The sequence below is a fragment of the Gracilinanus agilis genome, chromosome 4, assembly GCF_016433145.1.
Source record: "Gracilinanus agilis isolate LMUSP501 chromosome 4, AgileGrace, whole genome shotgun sequence".
Taxonomy (NCBI): domain Eukaryota; kingdom Metazoa; phylum Chordata; class Mammalia; order Didelphimorphia; family Didelphidae; genus Gracilinanus; species Gracilinanus agilis.
Genome location: NC_058133.1, coordinates 36,521,579 through 36,545,747, shown reverse-complemented (window position 1 = coordinate 36,545,747; position 24,169 = coordinate 36,521,579). Strand labels below are relative to the sequence as shown.

Here is a 24,169-nt window from a genome sequence, read left to right as displayed (position 1 = left end):
CCATCTTGTCCCAGAAGTTCCTTATCACAATAACCTTCTATAATAGGTTCTGTAATAAAACTATAAAATAGTTTTTGGTAGCTTTATTGGTATGACACTGAATAAGTAAATTAATTTAGGTAGCATTGTCATTTTTATTACATTAGTTCTGCCTACCCATGAGCAATTAATGTAGGTCTGACTTTATTTGTGAAAAAAGTGTTTTGTCAAATGTTCTAAATCACTCTTGATTAAAGAAAATGCAAATTTAAACAACACTGAGGTACCACCTCACACCTATCAGATTGGCCAATATGAGAGTAAAGGAAAATGATAAATATTGGAAGGGATGTGGCAAAATTTGGACACACATTGCTGGTGTAGTTGTGAACTGATCTGACCATTCTTGGAGGGCATTTTGGAACTATGCTCAAAGGGCTATAAAACTGTGCATCCAATTATACCACTAGTGGGTTTGTATCCCAAAGAGATAAGAATGGTGGAGGGGGCTACTTGTGCAAAAATATTTATAGCTGATCTTTTTGTGGTAGCAAAAAAAATTTTGGAATTGAGGGCATGACCATTCATTGGGGAATGGCTGAACCAATTGTGGTACATGTTGGTGATGGAATACTATTGTACTATAAGAAATGATAAGCAGGATGATTTCAGAAAAAGCTAGAAAGATCTGCAGGAACTGATGCAGAGTAAAATAAGCAGAACCGAGAGAACACTGTATAAGATAACAGCAATATTGGATGATGATTATCCAAGAAAGCTTGGCTGCTCTCCGCAATGCACTCATCTGGGACAAACCTGAAAGACTTATGACGGGGAAGGCTCTCCACATCCAGAGAGACAACTGTTGGAGTTGTCTTTCACGTCAGTGTATTCATGGTTTTATTCTGGGGCTTTGGTTATGTACAAGTTTGCTCTTACAACGACCAATATGGAAGCATGTTTAGCATGACAGTAAAAAAAAAAAAGAAAAGAAAATGTTTTGTCATTGTGTTAATATAATTCCTATGTTTGTCAAAGCAAATCTATACTCAAGTGTTTTATATTTTCTAGAGCAGTGATGGGCAAACTATCCTGTGGGCCAGATCCAGGCTGTAGTTTCCCTTAAGCAATTCCCTAATCACTATATCTGGATGTGGGGGCCTGGATCTGGCTCTCAGGGAATGGTTTGCCTATCACTGTTCTAGAGCAATAATGGGCGACCTTTTTAGGGACCCTGTGCCATGCCCCATCCACCCCAGACCGTGCCAGTGCCCGCCCCCCATCACATGCCATGCCCCACCCCCTGACTGCATGCATTGGCATAGCCACCAAGGATACCAGTACAATTAGAGGACTACATCGTCATTCCTTTCCTGGAGGTGACAGGATTTGCAGTGCAATTTCTATACAGTGGATGAATCATATTAAAAGGAGAAGGGTCAGTGACCTTAGCAAAGCATTTATACTGGTAGGTCTGGGGATATTTAGTAAAAGTAAAAGGTGATTTCTTGGAAGCCTCAGGCATTTGGTCAGTCTTTGAAGCAGCTCCTGAGATTTTCTTCACAAACCAGGAGACCACAACTTGCTTCTGGGGTGGATAAAGGGTTTAATGCAAGAGACATAAATCCATATATTCTGCCCTTCCAGTTTTACATTGGTGGGGGTTGATAGGATGGCTCTGTGGTGACCCTCCCATCCATTAGATCTGGATCCCTCCCTTTAGACTGGGTGTGTGATTTCTTCATCTTCCTTTGAAGGATTAGGGAAGATCTGATTAGTACATCCCCTTAGGGCTTGGTGAATGGTGCTCAGCCCTAAATTTGCTCAGGGGGTCATTTTAATTAGGGTCAGCTCAGTCAGGAGGGCCTGGACCCAATTGATTCTTGGCTTCCAAAAGCAGGACTGTTACCTGTTCTGTTCACCCAGTGAGGGTCCACAAAGACTAAAAGGACTTTATACCTTTTGTAGGGTGATAGGTGCAAGAATCTATCACCAATCTGAGAGGAGTGACCTATGCTACTGAACTGCTTGGCTCCCTGGGGCTGGGTGGGGGGCACACTGGAGCATCACTGAGCCAACTCCCTACAATAGTGGAAAGAGGCTAGAATGCCCTACACCTTGCATTTGGGGGCAGGGCCTGCCTCCTAGCTGGCCAAGCTAGGGGCCTGCATGTGCCCACAGGGAGGCCTCTGCATGCCATCTTTGGCACACATACCATAGGTTCACCATCACAGATCTAGAGTGATTTTAAATTAAATTTCTTTTTCTAACTCTTGTTGATAATATATAGAAAAGGTGAAGATTTATGTGGGTTTATTTTGTGTCCTACAACTTTGCTAAAGTTATTATTTCAACTAGTTTTTTTTGTTGATTCTCTAAGTATAACATCATATCTTTATAGAGTGATAGTTTGGTTTCCTTGTTGCCTACTTTAACGCCTTCAATTTCTTTTTCTCTTATTTATTTATCTTATTAAACTGCAATTCTAGTACAATATTAAATAATGGTGGTGATAATGGGCGTCCTTGCTTCACTCCTAATCTTATTAGGAAGGCTTCTAACTTATCCCCATTGTAGATGATACTTGCTGATGGTTTTAGATTGATACTATTTTTTAATTTAAGGAAAGGCTCTTTTATTCCTGTGCTTTCTAATGTTTCCACTAGGAATGGGTGTTGTATTTTGTCAAAAGCTTTTTCTGCATCTATTGTGGTAATCATGTGATTTCTATTAGTTTGGTTATTGATGTTGTAAGAGTTTAAATTTAGGTTTTATGCAAAATATGAGAATTACAAAGTAATATTGTGCGCTGATTTAAAAATATGGCTTAATATAGCAGATTTTATTTACAAAGAGGAAGAGTGAAAGTGTAAATGTAGATAAAGAGACAGATTCTAATAAGCCTACCAGCCCTTCTCCTGAGAAGCCAGGCTCAGCCCCAGCAGGAGCTTCCCTAAATCCTTTGTCTCCATGTGGATTTCCCAATAATTCCCAGCCAGAAGTCCCAGTGGTGTCTTTAGCCAGAATTCCACCAACACAGCTTCCTCCAAAGCCAAGGCACAAATCTCAGCCACTCACCCAGCAAGCTGAAGCAGAATCCAGGGAAAAGGTGTCCTCCAAGCCAAGGCAGGGTCAGCCACTCACTCCAGAAGCCAAGAAAGGAATGCTCTAGACCATGCTGGTCTCTTTCTTTTTATGCTCCTTTTTTCCCCCCATCACTTCTTCTCATTCCCCCTTCTTCAGAGAAAACGAATGGCAATCTTCCAATTTGCCTAACACTGCCCTTGGTGGTGGGGGAGGGGGAGGGCACCATAGCTTTTGGAGGTGTGACCTTACTCTATGAACTCTCTTAGTGTTAAGTAGGTACTTTAAGTTCTTGATTTGATTAGCTAAAAATAAGACAAGGGGAGAGTTAATCCTATCTTCACAATCCCCCTTATGATTCTTTGGGAAATTAGTCTCCCCAATGAATCATTTAACACAACTAGCTTATACCTCTAAAGATTTTCTAGCTAAAGGTGCATACAATATTGCACTTTCTAAGAGGAATCTATACAACAATTGGAGATATGAGGGAAATAGAAGAGAGAGCTCAAAACCAATGTTTGCTAGGTTCATTGAGAAAAAGCCAATTAGGAGGCAGTCCCCTTTGGCATAAGGCTTTATATTTAGAATAGATGATATATTCAACCCCCTTTAGTGCAATCAATTACATCCCAAATTTCATTATGGATTTTCTGATGCAGTGTAAGTTTCTTTTTTTTTAACATTTAATAATAATTGTTTTTTAGAAAAGTTAACATGATTACATGATTCATGCTCTTACTTTCCCCTTCACTCCCCTTTAGCTCCCCCATATACAACACACATTTCCACTGGTTTTAACATGTGTCATCAATCAAGACTTATTTACATATTATTGATAGTTGCATTGGTGTGGTCCTTTCAGGTCTATATCCCCAATCATGTCCATCCCAACCCATGTGTTCAAGCAGTTGTTTTTCTTCTCTATTTCCACTCCTGCAGTTCTTCCTCTGAATGTGGGTAGGGTTCTTTTCCATAAGTCCCTCAGAATTGTCCTGGGTCATTGCATTACTGCTAGTACAGAAGTCTATTACATTCGATTTTACTACAGTGTATTGGTCTCTGTGTACAATGTTCTTCTGGCTTTGCTCCTTTCACTTTGCATCAATTCCTGGAGTTCTTTCCAGTTCACATGGAATTCCTCCAGTTTATTATTCCTTTGAGCACAATACTATTCCATCACCAGCATATACCACAATTTGTTAAGCCATTCCCCAATTGAAGGGCATACCCTCGTTTTCCAATTTTTTGCCACCACAAAAAGCGCAGCTATAAATATTTTCGTACAAGTCTGTTTATCTATGATCTCTTTGGGGTACAAACACAACAGTGATATGGCTGGATCAAAGGACAGGCATTCTTTTATAGCCCTTTGAGCATAGTTCCAAATTGCCAGCCAGAATGGTTGGATCAGTTCACAACTCCACCAGCAATGCATTAATGTCCCAATTTTGCCACATCCCCTCCAACATTCATTACTCTCCCCTTCTATCATTTTAGCCAATCTGCTAGGGGTGAGGTGATACCTCAGAGTTGTTTTGATTTGCATTTCTCTAATTATTAGAGATTTAGAACACTTTCTCATGTGCTTATTGATACTTTTGATTTCTTATCTGAAAATTGCCTATTAATGTCCCTTGCCCATTTATCCATTGGGAAATGGCTTGATTTTTTATACAATTGATTTAACTCCTTCTATATTGAGTAATTAGACCTCTGTCAGAGTTTTTTGTTATAAAGATTTTTTCCCCAATTTGTTGTTTCCCTTCTGATTTTGGCTGCATTGCTTTTGTTATACAAAAGCTTTTTAGTTTGATATAATCAAAACCATTTAATTTACATTTTGTAATTTTCTCTAACTCTTGCTTGGTTTTAAAATCTTTCCTTTCCCAGAGACTGACAAGTATACTGTTCTGTTTTAACTTAACTTATTTATAGTTTCCCTCTTTATATTCAAGTCATTCACCCATTCTGAATTTATCTTGGTGTAGGGTGTGAGATGTTGATCTAAACCTAATCTCTCCCATATTGTTTTCCAAATTTCCCAGCAGTTTTTGTCAAATAGTGGGGTTTTGTCCCAAAAGTTGGGCTCTTTGGGTTTATCATATACTGTCTTGCTAACATCATTTACCCCAAATCTATTCCACTGATCCTCCCTTCTGTCTCTTAGCCAGTACCATACCATTTTCATGGCCACTGCTTTATAGTATAGCTTAATATCTGGTACTGCTAGGCCACCTTCCTTCACATTTTTTTCCATTATTTCTCTTTATATTCTTGATCTTTTGTTATGCCAAATGAACTTTGTTACAGTTTTTTCTGATTCAGTAAAAAAGTTTTTTGGTAGTTTGATAGGTATGGAGCTAAATAGGTAAATTAATTTGGGTAGAATGGTCATTTTTATTATGTTAGCTCATCCTGCCCATGAGCAATCAATGTTTTTCCAATTGTTTAGATCTAGTTTTAATAGTTTGGAAAGTATTTTGTAGTTGTTTTCGTATAATTGCTGTGTTTGTTTTGGTAGATAGATTCCTAAGTATTTTATGTTGTCTAGGGTGATTTTAAATGTTTCTCTTTCTACCTCTTGCTGCTGTGATGTGTTGGAAATATATAGAAATGCTGATGGTTTATGTGCATTTATTTTGTATCCTGCAACTTTGCTAAAGTTGTTGATTATTTCTACAAGCTTCTTAGTTGATTCTCAAGGATTTTTTAAGTAGACTATCATATCATCTGCAAAGAGTGATAGCTTAGTCTCCTCCTTGCTCACTTTGACACCTTCAATTTCTTTTTCTTTATTTGCTACTGCTAGTGTTTCTAGTACAATGTTGAATAATAGAGATGATAATGGGCATCCTTGTTTCACTCCTGATCTTATTGGGAAGGCTTCTAATTTATCCCCATTGCTTATGATGCTTGTTGATGGTTTTAGGTATATACTGTTTATTATTTATTTTTAGGAAATGTCCTTCTATTCCTATACTTTCCAGTGTTTTCAATAGGAATGGGTGCTGTATTTTGTCAAAGGCTTTTTCAGCATCTATTGAGATAATCATGTGATTTTTGTTTGTTAGACTGTTGATATGGTCAATTGTGTGGATGGTTTTCCTAATGTTGAACCATCCTTGCATTCCTGGTATAAATCCCACCTGATCATGGTGGATGATCCTCTTGATCACTTGCTGGAGTCTCTTTGCTAGTGTTCTATTTAAGATTTTTGCATCTATGTTCATTAGGGAGATTGGTCTGTAGTCTTCTTTCTCTATTTTTGATCTACCTGGCTTTGGAATCAGTATCATATTTGTGTCATAAAAGGAATTTGGTAGGGCTCCTTTTTGCTTTATAATATCAAATAATTTGTATAGTATTGGGATTAGTTGTTCTTTGAATGTTTGATAGAATTCACGTGTGAATCCATCAGGCCCTGGCGATTTTTTCTTAGGGAGTTCTTTGATGGCTTGTTCAATTTCTTTTTCTGATATGGGATTATTTAGGTATTCTATTTCTTCTGCTGTTAATCTAGGCAATTTATATTTTTGTAAATATTCATCCATATCTCCTATATTGCTATATTTATTGCCATATAATTGGGCAAAATAGTTTTTAATGATTGCCTTAATTTCCCCTTCGTTAGAGGTGAGGTCTCCCTTTTCATCTTTGATACTGTCAATTTGGTTTTCTTCTCTCCTTTTTTTTATTAGATTGACCAGTACTTTGTCTATTTTATCTGTTTTTTTTTTCAAAATACCAGCTTCTAGACTTATTTATTAATTCAATAGTTCTTTTACTTTTGATTTTTAATTTCTCCTTTGATTTTTAGTATTTCTAATTTAGTTTTCATCTGGGGATCTTTAATTTGCTCGCTTTCTAAATTTTTAAGTTGCATGCCCAATTCATTAATCTCTGCCCTCTCTAATTTGTTAATATATGCACTCAAGGATATAAATTTCCCCCTGAATACTGCCTTGGCTGCATCCCACAGAGTTTGGTAGGATGTCTCATCATTGTCAATCCCTTCAATGAAATTGTTAAGTGTTTCTATGATTTCTTCTTTGACTAGCTGGTTTTAGAGAATCATATTATTTAATTTCCAATTAGTTTTTGATTTTCCTGACCAGGTGCCCTTCCTAATTATTATTTTTATTGCATCATGATTTGAGAAGGTTACATTTATTATTTCTGCTCTTTTGCATTTGTTTGCAATGTTTCTATGCCCTATTACACGGTCAATCTTTGTGAATGTACCATGTGCAGCTGAAAAGAAGGTGTATTCCTTTTTGTCCCTATTTATTTTTCTCCACATATCTATTAAATCTAATTTTTCTAGGACTTCATTCACCTCTCTTACCTCTTTCTTATTTATTTTTTGGTTTGATTTATCTAGATCTGAAAGAGGAATATTTAGATCTCCCACTATTATGGTTTTACTATCTATTTCCTTCTTGAGCTCTGCCAGTTTCTCCTTTACAAATTTGGATGCTATGCCACTTTGTGCATACATATTGAGCACTGTTATTTCCTCATTATCTATACTGCCTTTTATCAGAATGTAATTACCTTCCCTGTCTTTTTTAATCATACCTGCTTTTACTTTGGCTTTGTCAGAAAAATCATAATAGCCACTCCTGCCTTCTTTTTCTCATTTGAAGCCCAAAAGATTTTGCCCAAGCCCTTTACCTTAAACCTGTCCACCCATCTCATATGTGTTTCTTGTAGACATGTGGTAGGATTTTGGTTTCTAACCCACTCTGCTATTTGCTTCCATTTTATGGGCGAGTTCATCCCATTCACATTCAGCGTTATAATTATCAGTTGTGTATTCACCAACATTTTGGTATCCTCTCCTAGTTCTACCCCTTCTTCTTACACTATTTCCTTTTAAACCAGTGGTTTGCTTTAAGCCAGTAACCCTTGCCCCCTCCCTTGATTTACTTCCCTTTCTACCCCCTCCCTTATTATTCCCCTCTTTTTATTTTTAAGGCCTGATGAACTCGCCCTTCTTCTTCCTTCCCTTTTTTGACCTCCCTACTCCCCTGCTCCCCTTGGTTTTATAAACCCTTCTGACTTTCTCAGTAGGGTTAGATAGAATTTTATATCCCAATGGATATAGCTACTCTTCTCTCTCAGGGTTAATTACACTGAGAGTAAGGTTTAAATATTACCTCTTAATGCTCTCTTCCTCTCATTCTTATAATAGTATTCATCCCTTCCCCCTCCCATGCCCTCTTTGTGTGTAATAGAATATCCTATTTTTCTTATTCCTTCAAGTTTCTCTTGGTGCCCTCTACTATTCACCCCTCTCTTCCCCATCCCCATATCATCTTAGACCATTTAGTATTCCAACCTCTCCCTATGAATAATTCTTCTAATTACTATAATAGTGAATACTATAATAGTGAATAGAGTTCACTACAGAGAATTATACATAACATTTCTCCACATAGGAATACAAATAATTAGATCTTATTGAAGCCCTTAAAGAGGCAAATTTTAAAAAATATGAGTTTTCTTACTTTCCCTTCTGTTTCTTATTTACCTTTTCATGTTTCTCTTGGTTTTTGTGGTTGGATATCGAACTTTCCATTTAGTTCTGGTCTTTTTCTGTGCAAATACTTGGAAATCTATCTAGTTGAATGCCCAAACTTTCCCCTGGAAGTATATAGTCAGTTTTGATCTGTAGGTGATCCTTGCTTAAAGACCTAGTTCTCTTGCTCTTCTGAATATCATATTCCAAGCCTTGCAATCTTTTAGTGTGGAGGCTGCCAGATTCTATGTGATCCTGATTGGTGCTCCTTGATATCTGAATTGTCTCTTTCTGGCTTCTTGTAAAATTTTTTATTTTACTTGAAAGCTCTTGAATTTGGCTATTATATTCCTGGGGGTTGTCTTTTCAGAGTCTAGTGTAGAGGGTGATCTATGTATCCTATCAATGTCTAGCCTTTAGAGACTGGTTTTCCTTTTCAATCTCGTTGTTTCTGGTCTTTGATTTACTTGCCTCACTTTCCATTTGCGAAATTCTTCTTTTAAACTGTTATTTTCTTGCCAGATCTCTTCCATCTTTCTCATAATCTCAGATTTGAACTCTTCAAGACCTTGTGACCCATTTTCATTTTTTTGGGAAGGTTTGGCTATGGTTACTTGTTTGTTATCCTCTGCTGTTTGCTCTGTTGTCTGGATTTTTTTCTGTGTAAACATTGTCGAGTGTTAAAGGTTTCTTCTTCATCTTTCTCTTCTGGAATTCCTGAGTCTGGCTTGCCATTGTGAGCTGCGTGCCCTCTCAGCTTTATCCTCACGCCCAGGGTCTGTCTGCACTCTTTAGGCTCCTGAGGTCTCGGGTCTAGTTGTTCTCACTGTCAAGACTCCTGGTGGTCCCCTTGCTTGTTCTTCTGCCTGAAGCCCCTTTAACAGTCTCAGGGCACTGCTTCCACAGTTGTGCACCCCTCTGTGCTGGGTTCCCCACTCAAGGTCCACACCTGTGCTCAGGATCTGAGTCTGTGTCTCAGCCTGCACTCAGGATCTGTGTCTCAGCCTGCGCTCCGGATCTGTGTTCAAAGTCCGCGTGTTCTTTAGCCTCTTGTGGTCTTTAGTCCTACTGCCTCAGGAACAGGCCCTGGAGCTGCCAATGACTTAATGGGTGCCCCAAACTTGGCACTGTAGGTTGGGGGGGGGGAATGGGGTTGCTCTGCTTGCATTTTAGTGAGAGCTATTTCACCCCTTTATATCATGGAAGTGCTCCAATTCCACGTACCTTCAATGCTGCACCCTGTTGTGGGTTCCCTTTGTTCATCTGGATTTGTTTTTATGTCTTCTTGAGGAGTCTTATAGGTGTGGGTTAGGAGCGTTCAAACAGCTGCTTTTTACTCTGCCGCCATCTTAACCCGGAAGCCCTGGTTGATTCTGTAGGTTTCTTTATGGCACTTTCTACAAACAATTTCTTGATTCAAGGGGTCGGCAAGCTCCTTTTCCCAAAAATTTCTCTCAAAAAATTTTTAAAATCTTGGATTTTACAAAAATTAGACAATTTTCCCTGAGAAGGGTGTTGACCAACACCCAGATCAACTTGGGATACAGGGTTGAGTTATGGGGTATATGAATCAAGTGTCAAAAGGAAAAAAAACCAAATAGAAGATAAAATTGAATTTTGAGAGGGAAAAAAATCAAAATATCAAAATCTATGTATATAAAAATTATCAGTAAAAAAAAAACAATAAATCCATAACAGGTCCTTAAATTAGGGTCCAATTAAAGTGATTTCTGTCCCACACATCTGTAGGACAAATGCAGTAATATAGTACTTACCCATTGGTAGCCAGGACAACAGGAAGTTGCCATACTGTAAGAGAGAAAAAAGGGACTAGATTTTGATGTGAAAGGGAAGTATGTTATTCCCTGGGCTGATTTTATCTTCATTCATAGGGGTAGTGGAGCCAAAATGGCAACCAAACTAAGGTATTTGTCAGAATGTGGCATGTCAAACAGCTGCTACCTCAAACCTCAAATAAGTACTCTGTCTTGGCGCAGATCTCATTAATCCCACAAGAATTGTTGGTCTCCTTGACCTTGTGCTTAATTGTACTGTATAGTTATTAATCACAGTCCCACAGTATTTATCCATCAGTGGCAGGCTTCCATGATTTAAAGCTTTTGGGTATGTAGTTATATTAGAACTAATAGATATTTTAAATTTATCCTTCAAAATCTAAAGCCTTATTAATACTGGTTACATGTACTTCATGTACAAGAAATAAAAAAGGAAAAAACAATAATAAGAAATTCAAGAATTCAATGTGCCAGCCAAAACAGTGTCCACTTTTCTATGGACTTTTATCTTCAAAGCATGTAACAGGATACAGTTAATCAGTGTTAATAGAAGGTACTCATTTCACATGTGAGGCAATGAATTCAAGAGCCCTTTTCTCCAATTTTGATAGCTGGTGGAGTGGTTAATAGTACTTTGAAACAGACCTTCCAAGGCAGGCTGAGTTGCTCCAGTGAGCTGGAAGTTCTTTTGTTATTATAAGGAGTTTTCTTAATTTCCCTCTCTCTTTAGGGGTAGCAGTAACAGACATGTTGAGAGTTTTGTAAAATCTCAGAAAGTAACAGACAGATTAGCCCTTTGTCTCTTTAAGAGGCCGACTATGAAAGAAAAAAAAATTAGTTAATAGAAAGGGGGTCTTCCTCTCTGACTTCCTAGGGAGGAGGGGTTCTGTGTCAGTACTCTCTCAGTCATGAAGATCTGGCAGTTAACTGTTGAGAGTTTGAATTTAGATACTAATTTGAGAAGGAGTCTATTTCTGATGGGGTTTTCTTCTCAGCACTTTGAGTGAGAAGAGCCCAAGAGCTTTTCTCCTCAGAACTTGAGGGAGTAGGAGAATTATTTGTGTGTCTATGTGGCAGGCAGTTTCACTGTTATTATTGAGGAAGAAGAATTACTTTAAGGAGATTGTTGGAGAATTAATACTCATTGATTTAGCTTAGGTAATAAGCTAGATAGTGAATTATAATCTTAAAGTAGGTTGAGGTAGGCCTGGTTTGCCAGGCAAGAAGATTTAGGGTTTCTTAGAGAGATTTTAGTATAGGGTTTAGATTTTTAGGCAATATAAGAGTTATACTCTCCTATTTCCTTCCTCCTATTCCTATCCAAACCTCTCCTCAGTAATAAATAAATGTACCTAGTTTACCAAACTGATCTCTGGACATTTATCATAATATTAAATACCCCTCACAATGTACACCTGTCTCCTGGGTTTACGTCATGAAGTAAGAAGTCTGTAGGTACTGCTTGTACTGAAGCTCTGGATTCATGGAGTTCTCGCAATTTGATATGCAAATCCTATATTTTTGAAGCAATAGAGAAGTGTCCCACCCCCAGTAATGATCTGTATGCAGGAGAAAAAGACTTCGCCTGTATGAGAGGATGTCCAAAAAGCATCTCAAATGGTGAGATGTGTAGATCTCCCCTGGGCCTGCTTCAGAGATAAAGTAGAGCTAGGGGAAGAATTTCAGGCTATTTTAAGTGAATTGCAGTGCACAATTTTCCAACCATAGTCTTAAGATCTCTTTTCATTCCCTCGACTTGGCCTGAATTCTGGGGATGATACGGTACATGAAATTTGGGAGTGATTCCCAAAACACAAATAAATTTGAGACAAAACTGAATTGGTAAAATGAGTTCCCCTGTTTGAATCAATCCATGTTGGCTGGCCAAAAGGAGGAATAATCTCTTTTAGGAATATCTTGCCAACAAAAGCCATTGTGGCTCAGGTGCTAGGAAATGTTTCTAGCTATCTAGTCAGCTGATCCACTATGACTAGACATAATTTATAATTTGTAAGGCTGGAGCCTTTGGCATAGTGTTAAAGTCAATTTGAAGATGTTCAAAAGGTGTGTAAGCTAGAGGATGCCACCAAACACTTTACCATGAAAGGCATGTTGGTTATATGCGTGGCAGATGCGTCAGGCTGCACACACTTTAGAGGCTATGGTAGTTATACCAGGGGCTATCCATACTCTTTTAATAGAGTCTACAGTGCCCTGGGTGCCAAAGTGACCATTTTTATTAATGGATAAACAAATTTGATGATAAAAACTTTTAGGGAGCCAGGATTTTCCCTCAGATGACACCCATACTCCGTTGTTCTGTTTTGCTTTTAACTTTTGTTTCCATTTTTCCACTTCCTGTTCATTATAGGAAAGGGATAAATCTGATTCCTTACTAGTTGCCACAGTAAAAATTAATTCAGGTCCTTCAGAAACATCAAGCTTTGCTGCAGTATCTGCCTGGTGGTTTCCCCTAGAGATAGCGTCAGTCCCACCTGTTTGGGCAGAGCACTGAACTCCACAGCTAGGGCTTCAGGTAGCTGGAGAGCAAAAAGAACTTCATTAATGATTTCTGCATTTGATATACATTTCCCAGCTGATGTTAAAAATCCCCTTTGGAGCCATAGCATATCTACTGCTTGACATATTCCAAATGCCTATTTAGAATTTGTGTAAATTGTTGCCTTCTTATCTTTGGCAATTATACAGGCATGTTTTAGAGCTATCAGTTCTGCACCTTGAGCGCTTATATTTGAGGGCAGTGAAGCTGACCACACAGTGATAAATTCTGTGACTACAGGAGCTCCAGTGTAGTGTATGCCATCCTTTATGAAAGAACCGTCAGTGAATACAACTAAGTCTGTGTTATCTAAAGGAGGGTCCAGGAGATTATCTCGAGGCTTTTTAGCCATGGACACTAAAGATTCACAACTCTGTAATGGTTCCCCTGAAACTGGTAAATCTGGAAGCAAGGTGGCAGGATTAAGAGTTGTACTGTTTTATGGTAATATTCTCATTGCCGAACAAGGTTACCTTGTATCTTGTGAGTCTTTGGTCAGAAAATACCTGTGTTCTATGCCTTAGCAACAATGCTTTGACTTCATGTGGTTACATTATGGTTAATGGGCATCCCAATACTAAATCAGCAGATTTAGTTAACTAATAATGTTCTAGCAGCTAAGCCTTTAAACAGTGATGGCAAACTTTTTAAAGGGGGGGGGCCAAAGGAAAGGAAATCCTCATCTGTCAGACTGTTTCTAAGGCAACTCTTTTGAAGTTTCATTGTGTTGTTACGATTAAAAATGATAAAGACTGATAAAATAAGAGAAATTAATATTTTAATTGCCATGGCCATGTTGGTGAAATATATATGACCACGCTTGACTATCTTTAAAATTTACTGCTAGTGCCCATCCTGTCTCTCTCATCCACCAGCCAGCCATTCAGGAAACCAAGAGACTTTCTCTAGGCCCTCCTCCGAATTTAAGCTGCCCTATGCATGGAGAAGTCTGATGTCCCCACACCCCAAAACCAGAAACCGGAAACCCATTGGAATAACAGGAAATGTAGTCTCATAGCCCCCATATGGCCATAGGAAGTCTGCTAGACACTTCCAAATAGCACCTCCCTGAATTCAAAACAAACATTGTATCCTACTCGTTGTATTCGTCAGATTAGGAACAATGCCACACAGCCGAATAGAACATTTCAGGGGGCCACATCTGGCCCGTGGGCCATAGTTTGCCCATCACTGCTCTAAGAGATAGTGGTGCTCCTAAAGCTACTGGGTCCAGCTAAATCGAATAGTAAGCAACTGGGAATGATAAGCAATTGGACACTGGAAAGGTTGTAAAGTTTGAGTTAAAACACCTGAAGCTACCCTTCTCTGTTAGTGTACATACAAAGTAAATGACTTTTTGTAATCTGGGATGCCTAGAGAAGGGGTAGACAGGATAGCCTGCTTTAATTTTGAAAGAGCTGACAGGTGTTCTGCCTCTAATCTAAGCAGTTAAGGGACTGAATTTTTTGTCAGATGTTAAATGTAAGGCATTTAGTGATTTCCCCCATAGCAAGAGATCCACCATCTACAAAATCCTTTGCTCCTAAAATTGCTCTCAACTGTTTCATAGTGGAGGGGGTGCTTAATTTTTTATTATCTTCAATGCACTTAGGGGAAATGGAGTGGGCACCAGCAGTTAAAATGAACCCTAAATATTGCACTTTGGGGAGATACTACTGAACCTTTGCCCTTGAGACCTTGTGGCCTCTCATGTAGTTCTAAAAGAAGATGTTTGCTATCTTCTTGGTATATTGTGGCATTTGGTGAGGCCAGGAGCAAATCATCCACAAATTCTTTCGAACAGCTATTCTGAAATTTAATATTTGTTAAATCCTGTGTTAAAATTTGTGAGAACAATGTAGGACTGTCCACAAACCCCTGTAGTAACTGGGACCATGTTCTCTAGGAACCTTTCCATGTAAAGGCAAATATATTCCTGGAATTCTCATGAATTGGTATTGAGAAGAATGCTGAGCACAGATCTATTACAGTAAAATATGTGTCTGTGCTAGGAACAGAGGAGATAATTTTGGCTGGGCTTGGAACCACAGGATGTCTCTTTATGACATGATTATTTATAGCCTTTAAATCTCATACAAATCTATAGAGAAGTTTTCCATCTGCACCTAATTTTGACTTTTTTACAGATAGAATAGGTAAATTATATTCAGATTTGCATGGAATTATTCCTTGCTCAATTAGTGAATTTATTACTAGGTTAATTCTCCTCAATTGCCTCTTTTGATAGGGGATGCTGAGGGATGGATGGAGGCAGACCACCTTTTGTTTTCATTTTTACAGGAACAGCTGATTTGAGTAGGCCTACATCGGAAGATGTGGCCCAGAGAGACTCGGGTATATCAGCTTGTATTTCAAAGGTGGGAGGCTCCTTCACCTCCTGACTATCTGAAAGAAGTACAGGGAGCAAATTTAAGGATTCCTCAGGCAATTCTAGCATCATAGCACCATCTTGAGAGCATGTTATTGTGGCTCTAAGTTTACATATAAGGTCTCCCTCATAAAATTAATGGGGAATCAGGCATTAAATGAAAAGAATATTCTACTGATAGGGGTCCCACAGATACCATTCGAGGGGAAAGCTTTGGGACCTTTAAAGGTGTTCTTGATATGCTTACTACATTTAGAGAGCCAATAGAACTGCATTTGGAATCTGGTTTACTCACCAAAAGTGATCTGGAAGCTCCAGTGTCTCAGAGGCAATCATATGTGTTTCCAAATTTCAGTTAAGTGAGATTCGTTACTATGTGGAAGAGAATGGACTGGGATAACTGGTGGTAAGATTTCAAGGTCTGGGAAATAAAAGGTTTCATTCTGTGATTCCAGAGCCCTTTCTCCCCTCAGACATTTATAAAGATCCTTAGCCATTTTTCTGGAGTTCCCCACATTGAGGGGGATTTCCACTCTGAGTTTAGTATGGAAGAGCCCCATTTTGGATATATTGTTGTGAGTCTTGATTTGACTCGTTTGAATTATTATCTCTATCATTGTTTGTATTAAGATTATGATTGTTGTTCTATAATTATTGTTTTTTTCTGAAATTATCATTATTCCTAAAATTTATGTTATTTGAGTACCTGATTCCAGTTTCTGCAGTTTAACATTAAGAGACCTCTTTTTCCACATAAATAACACTTTGGTGTCTTATTTTTGGATTCTTGCAAAGGGGGTATAGCCACTGCTCAATTTGCTTTTGCTTTTTCAATTTCTTCTCTTAAAATTTTAATTTCTTTAATGCCTCTACTGAGTTGCTGTTATCTTCATCTTTCCTCTGGTGACCCTTAAATATGTAAACTGCTACTTTAAGGTCCATGCTAGACCAGTTCAGGCAGTTGGTTTTAAAATAGACTTTGACCACTTTATAACAGTTCTCTACAAATTCTTTTCTTATCTGTCTGATACCCCTTTCTCTGGAAAGATCCAGGTCTATATATCTACCTCCCAGCTCAATAAGTATATCCATAAAGTGGGTGGGATTTTCATTGTTTTTTGCTTAAGATTCTCAAACTTTGTCCATGTAGCAGGCCTATCAGAATAAGCTATCATTGTTAATAATGCCTCTCTAACCTAGCATAGTTTTAAGTAGTCTTGTTCATTATTAATATTCCATTTTGGGTCTTGCTAGGGCCAATGAATTGCTCTCCTTCCCCAGGCCTGATTGGCAAAAATTTTATTTTTCTCTTCTTCTGTCAAAAAAGCTTAGTGTAAATTTTCTATATCTAGAAATGAAGGATCATAAGTCCAATAAATGCTTTTAATCTTTTTAATAACTACAATAGGCTCATCTTCAAAGGAAGGAGCATTTTGCTTGAATTTCTCAACATCTTGGGGGGGTGAAGGGTGTATGGTGTCTTAAGGACACCACATCTCCAGTTTTATTGAAGGTGAGTACTTCCTTTAAGGGGAATAAGCTTTTAGCTGAATTATTTTCTGTTTCTGTTTCTTGGCTCAATGTTTGGGTTGCCATAGAGTGGGTGTAATGGGTGTAGGAGGGGAAATAGGTCAATTAAGAGGAATCTGAGTAGTTAAAACAGGACGAAGAACATGGAGAGATAAATCTCTCTTCTGAATCAGGGAATTTCTCAAGATTTTCTCAAGGTCTTTTATATAAGTCTTAAGACCTACCCCCACCAAAAAAAACCCTATCCTTCAGTTTCTTCTCAAGGTCACTTGAGGTATTTTCCAGTTGTCTTTTAAGGTGAGATTTTAGTTCAACTTTGAGGTCAAGGATTAATTGAGTAGTGGGAGGGGTCAGTTGAATTGGTTGGGAAATGTATCATATAGGACAAGGCCATGATGAATCTCTCATCTGAATCTCAAGGTTACTCATGCTATTCACCAGATTTTTTTTTTCTTAAAGAGGGATAAATAAGCTGCAACGTTTCTGTTATAAGTATGCCCAGAAACAGTGCTAAATAAAGCCATCATAAAATGTTCTCTGGGATCATAAGCCATTTTAGATATACAAGAAACAGCATTTTCCCCAATTTGGGATATGTTGGTCAGTGTCATGCTTGGTTGCCTATTTAGTTTTAAATTTAATTATTAAATTACTTGCAGTTCTACTTTTTGTCAGTAGGTGGCACTTCTGGCTAGGGGTTAGGGTTTCACAAAGCTAGTGGGTGGGGTCTTCCAGAGACTTCAGAGAATGAAAATTATTAAAAGTAAAGGCACACCCTAATCAATTAGCCTTTGAGTGGAGAGCTGGCAAAAAGCCTTAGCCTGAGACTAAATTTAAGAGTGACAGTAGGAAAAAGGAAAAGTTTTCTATTTTAGGCAAAGTAAAACACATTTTCTTGTAGGTAAAGCTTTCAGAGTCCAGCCTGAATTTTAGCTAAGAAGTTTGGGAGGGCTTCTCCCTCCTCCCCACTAGGGGTAAAAATGCCAGCAGTCACTTCTACCACATGCTTCCAGAAAGCCACTCCTCTAAGCTGCCCCAGGGGCAAAAAAGGGTTTGCTGATATTTTACTCTTAATGGACTTGAAAGCTTTTCAGGATTAAAGAAGCAGTTTTAGTTGCTCCTGCTTCCACTGACTGCTCTACCTAACACATCGGGTTTGGAGAGGCCTTAAAGAATTCTGGACTCCAAGATGGAAGCTTGTGGGGACAGGGTTGCTTCCCCCCTTAGTCACGGAGAGAGAGGGATGTGTGCAAGTATCTCCCCAGGTTGAGCCCTGAGGACCGTCTAATTGTTGCCTAAGGAAAAAAACAGCCGGCTTACCCAGCAACAGCGGGTAATTCCAGCTGTTTTTAATTTAAGGGGGAAGGAGAAAAAAATTTTTTTAAGATTTAGGACTTACCCTTCCCCACAGCAAACAGATCAACAGCTGTAGGTTTTAACCCCAGAATTGGTTTCTAAAAGTTGACTGAGGGATAGTTTAGAGATAGTAAGGTATAGGAAATTATCAGAATATTGAGGATGCTTGTCAAACCTTTGTGGGATGCCAATTAATGTAAGAGTTTAAATTTAAGTTTTATGCTAAATACGAGAATTAAAAAGTAATATTTTGGTCACCAATTTAAAAATATTATAGTTTTAAGTCAAAATGACTTTTAGCAGCTCTTGTTTACAAAGTGGAGGGAAGAATGAAAGTATAAATGTAGATAAAGAGACAGATGGCTAATAAGCCTACCAGTCCTTCTGAGAAGCCAGACTCAGCTCCAGCAGGGGCTTCCCTAAATCCTTTGTCTCCATGTGGATTTCCTGGTAATCCTCAGCCAGAAGTCCTGGTGGCATCTTTAGCCAGAGTTCCACCAACACAGCTTTCTCCAAAGACAAGGCAGGAGTCTGAGCTACTCACCCAGCAAGCCAGGAATGAATCTCCAGAACCAATCTCTTCAGAAGCCAGGAAAGGAATGCTCTAGACCATGCTGGTCTCTTCTTTTTATGCTCCTTTTATTCCACATCACTTCCTGTCATTCCTCTTTTTTTGCAGAAACCAGTGGCAGTCTTTCAATTTGCCTAGCACTTCCCAGGAGTGGTGGGGGGTAGGAGGGCACTAGCCTTTGGAGGTGTGGGCTTATTCTAGTAAGTGACTCATGAACTCTCTTACTGTTAAGTAGGGATATTTTTCAGTTCTTGATTTGATTAGCTAAAAATAGACAAGGGGAGAGTTAATCCTATCTTCAAAATGTTGTCAGTTATGCTAATAGTTTTCCTAATATATAAACCAGCCTAGCATTCTTGGTATAAATTCCATCTGGTCATAGTAAGTAATCCTTGTAATATGCTGCTATAGTCTCTTTGCTAGTATTATATTTAAGATTTTTGCATTAATATTTATTAAGGAAATTGGTCTGTAATTTTCTTTCTCTGTTTTTGGTCTTTCCTGGTTTAGATATAAGTACCATAAAAAGAATTTGGAAGGACTCCATTTTTGCTTGTTTTGCCAGATAGTTTATTTAGTATTGGGACTAATTGTTCTTCAGATATTTGATAGTATTCACTTGGATTTACTTAGCCCTAGCGATTTTTTAAGGAGGTGATTAATGGTTTGTTCATTTTTTTCTCTGAGATGGGATTATTTAAGTATTCTATTTCCTCTTTTTAATCTGGGCAATATACATATATATATATATTTTTTTTTAAACCCTTGTACTTCGATGTATTGTCTCATAGGTGGAAGAGTGGTAAGGGTGGGCAATGGGGGTCAAGTGACTTGCCCAGGGTCACACAGCTGGGAAGTGGCTGAGGCCGGGTTTGAACCTAGTACCTCCTGTCTCTAGGCCTGAATATATATTTTTTAAATATTCATTCATTTTGCCCTAGATTGTCAGATTTGTTGTAATATAATTGGGCAAAATAGCTCCTGATGATTGTTTTAATTTCCTCTTCATTAGAGGTAAATTTCCCCTTCATTTTTTGATACTTTGATTTTTTTCTTTTCCTTTTTTAATCAAATTAACCAATGTTCCATCTATCTTATGTTTTTTCACAAAACTAACTTCTAGTCTTGTTTATTAGTTCAATAGTTCTCTTACTTTCAATTGTATTAATTTCTCCTTTAGTTTTTAGAATTTTTAATTAGGGATTTTTAATTTGTCCTTTTTATAGTTTTTTAAGTTGCATGTCCAATTCATTGATCTGCATTTTCAGTTTTATTAATGTAAGCATTCGGGGATTTTCACTTACATACTGCTTTGGCTGTTTCCCATAAATTTTAATCTGTTGTCTCCTCATTGCCAGTCTCTTTAACAAAATCATTGATTGTTTCTTTGACCACCCCACCCCTTCAACTTATTTAGTTTCTCCTTTTAAATTTTGGAGGCGATACCATTCAGTTACATATATGTTCATTATTGCTATAGTACCATTTAAGATGTAATAACCTTACTTATTTCTTTTAATTAGATCTTTTTTTTTTTCTGCTTTACCTTCATCTGAAATCAGGATTGCTAATCCTGCCTTTTTTTATCTCAGTTAAAACCCAATAGATTCTGCTCCAGCCCCTTACCTTTGCTCTGTGTGTGTCTACCTGACTCAAATATGTTTCTTGTAAATGACATTATAGGATTCTGGTTTTTAATCCATTTCTGTTATATGGGAGAGTCTATCACATTCACATTCACAGTTATGATTATCATCTGTATATTCTCTTTCATCTTGTTTTCTTCTTTTAATCCTGCACTTTCTCCTTTTACTCTCTCTCTCCACAGAAGTGTTTTGTTTTTAATCACACACCCCCATTTCCCCTCCCTTATATTGCTACCTCCCCAGCACCCCCTTTCTTATTCCCTTTCTACTTCTCTGTAAGTTAAGATAGGATTCTATACCCTAAGGAGTTTAGCTGTTTTTCCCTCTCTGAGACAAATTCAGTGAGAATAAGGTTTTAAGTATTACCTGTCATCACCCTCATCCTCCTCCTCCCCTTCTCTGTAATAGATGTTTTATTGGGGGTGGTTGGGTTGTGCCTCTTAAGGTCATATAATATACCCCTTTTTTACCCCTCTTCCCTTTTTTCTTAGTGCAATCCTCTTTTTCACCTTTTGATTTATTTTTAATTTATTAATTTTTTGGGCAAAACATCCTAAACAATTTACTATACCATCCCCTCTGGAAACTGCCTCCTGTAGGGACTGCTGGTCCCCTACAGGGCTCAGAGCCCTGTGAGCTACAATGCCCTGGGGCTAGGGACTTTACCACGTGCTTGATGGGGTCAAGTACTACAGGCCGGGTAGGTTCTTAGGTCTCAAAATTGACTTGTGCCCAGGTTGGAAAACTGGAGCAATAGTTGGGAGGTGGATGGCTTGTATTCCTCAGTGCAGCTTTACTTCTAGCTCCTCTCTCACCCCATGAAATAGACCTTCTTTGCCTCCCTTCTAAGTTGTTTTCCGCAGAAGAGTCACTTCAACTCCATCCCCTTGTTGGTTCTGTCCCTCCTTTGTTCATTTGAGATGCTTTGAGAGGATCCTCAGAGCAGTTCCAGCTTTCCATGCTGCTATTCTGCCATTTGGGCTCCATACCCCCATATTGACTATTTAAAGACTGTTGTGGTTGCCCTTCCGATAAATATTTGGATGGGTATTTTCAGACTTGAAAATTTGGTCCTTCTCCAAATGCTTAGAAGTCTGATCTCTGCATCATTTTAGGTGCTTGGATACTTAATTAGATCAGGATTAAAATTGTTTTGTTTTAATACATAGAACCTATAAATGTCTACTTGAATGTTTCCCAGCCACTGTCACAGGCCACTCACAGTATTGCAATTTACTCTTTCTTTATGTGGCCTAGTACATTTGTTAAAATTAATAGTGCTTTCTTCACTTTTTTTATAAGGAGTAAAATTTTAATCTAGAATCTGGATGTTCAGAAAAGTAAAATTGCAATAATAAAATGCTTCTGGTAAAATAGAAAAGAACTAGGGCAGCTGGGTAGCTCAGTGGAGTGAGAGTCAGGCCTAGAGACAGGAGGTCCTAGGTTCAAACCCGGCCTCAGCCACTTCCCAGCTGTGTGACCCTGGGCAAGTCACTTGACCCCCATTGCCCACCCTTACCAATCTTCCACCTATGAGACAATATACCGAAGTACAAGGGTTTAAAAAAAAAAAAGAAAAGAAAAGAACTAAATACTATACAATTGATTCTGAATAGACTGCTTAAGGTTCTATTGTGCCAAAATGACTACTTCTGTCTTGTTTTTAAACATTTGTTTCCTTTCTTTTTTTTTCTATAGATGGCCAGCACCATTGATATGAATCTGCAAAGTGACATTATGATGACCTTTGAAGAAAACCTTGATTAAGATTGGCGCTCTGAATTTGTTGTTGGTTGGCTCATTTAAATTAGGTTCTGGGCTTAAATGGAGCACACATTAACATGAAAGCTCAAGCAGGGTGTGAAAGCAGGCCTTTTCCCACCAGTTGTCAGAGTTACATTGGGTTTATTCATAATGACTAAGATTTTGAACTATTTTCTTTAACATCTGGTTTCTTTTATATTTCCAATATTTTTTATATACACTATATTTACAAGGAATTACATGATTTTGTAGTGCTAATTGATTAGATTATGGGTGCTTACTCTGAGTAGTCTTGATGAAGCCTATATAGAAATATTCCAGAACAACTTAAAGGACTTACCCAAGTGTTTCTTCCTGTCTAATTTTTACCTTTTTTAAATCAAGCATTTATTTGCCTTCAAAAATGAGCACTTAGCGGCTAGCAGCAAATGTATGGTTCTTGACTTCCATCAGTGGGTTTCCATAAGATATTCACCTAACTGTGAGCACTTCTTTTTTGAGCTTTGTGGTGGTATTACTGCTTTAAACTTGAACAGAATGCTTTGATTTGAAATCGTCTGTATATAACTAGAGTCATAAATGCCCATTGTGTGAACATAATAGAACTCTTGGCCGGGATCAGACCTGTATTCCCAGCTTTGTAGTAGACCACACAGCTCTTTAAAATTTAGTATCTAGCAAACTAGATGTTTTTTTCAGATAGAATATTTTAAAAGTTTATTTTATCCTAATTATCTTCAGAAAGTGATTGGGAATTCTAAGTAAGCCAGACTGTTTTTGGTCTTGCTGATAGTCTAGGAGAAGACCCACTATTGCTAGTACAGCAAACTTGGGCAAAGATTCTGCCTCAAGATTTGTCAGTCTGAAATTTGGGTGACAGTCTCATCTTTTGGTTATCTACTGAGGTCATATATGAAAAGTACCTTCCCACGCACGGTGCCTGGCACATAACAAGTGCTACATAAATATTAGCTATTATCATTAATATCATCTAGCATTAAAAACCCCAAACCCTCTAGATTTAGCCCTTATACACCTTTAAAGTTGAATAACTTGATACATCCACATGATAGAAGCTGAAATGGAAGGGTTACAACCTTACAGCTTGGTTTTTTAACCTTCAATATAACTGCCATCATTTTGAACACATTTTTTTCAGGCTAGTTTTTCAGTTCCTATTCAGTCATTTAATAAATTATGTTTTAAAAAATTAATTCCATAAAATTAACCTGCAGTCAAACATTAATCTATAAAATAACCCACAAGTAAGAAGAATAATAGTTAACCCACAGTTAACAGTGCTTCATAAATAACTTGGAGAATTTAGCTTTTATAATGTTTACCGTATTTCTATTGTGTATATCTTAAGTTATCAAAGTTTAAAGTTGGATAAAGACTTTATAAGCCCTCTCTATTTACTGCCATTTCCTAGTAATTACTGAACACGGTTATGTCTGCCTATCCCTAACAGTACATACTTGAGTACATTATAGGAATCTGGGGCGTTCTTGATGCAGGCGCTCCTTCCTCTTCTGGAGCGTCCCTGGTCCTCGCAGACCCGCTCCCTGCGGCCAGGCTCCCCCCAAGGGCTCGTCCTTCCGTCTGTTCTACAGGCATTTATACTGTTTTTGCATAGCTTTCAAGAACCCCCGCCACGTCCAGGCAGACCCCGTCCAGGCAGGTCACGTCTAGGCGGGCCACGTCCAGGAGAACCACGTCCAGGCGTGCCTGCGGGAGCAGCGAGGCTCGGAGGAGGGATGTGTGGGCAGAGTGTCCCATGGCCTCCCCAGCCCGCCTTCAGAGGTTTCCTCACCCCAAGTGGCTGAGCGCGTGAGCAGAGGCCTTCACATGAGGAGGGCACGCGGGCCCCTCGTCCTGGACGGCCACGTGGAGCATCCTTTACCTTCGCCCTTGGGCACGTCCTAAAAAGCTGCACAGGAACGATCAGAGTTTTTCTGTTCTCTTAATTT

At 38.4% G+C, this 24,169-nt stretch overlaps 1 protein-coding gene across 1 annotated transcript in view; it reads left to right on the top strand.

Moving 5' to 3' along the window:
* BRDT (bromodomain testis associated) overlaps positions 1–22,202 on the top strand; it is a 58,240-nt gene extending 36,038 nt beyond the window's left edge. Inside the window, exon 19 of the mRNA XM_044673142.1 lies at positions 22,134–22,202. Within this exon, the coding sequence (XP_044529077.1) occupies positions 22,134–22,202 (69 nt within the window). The remainder of the gene's footprint in view (positions 1–22,133) is intronic.
* The last annotated feature ends 1,967 nt before the right edge of the window (positions 22,203–24,169 follow it).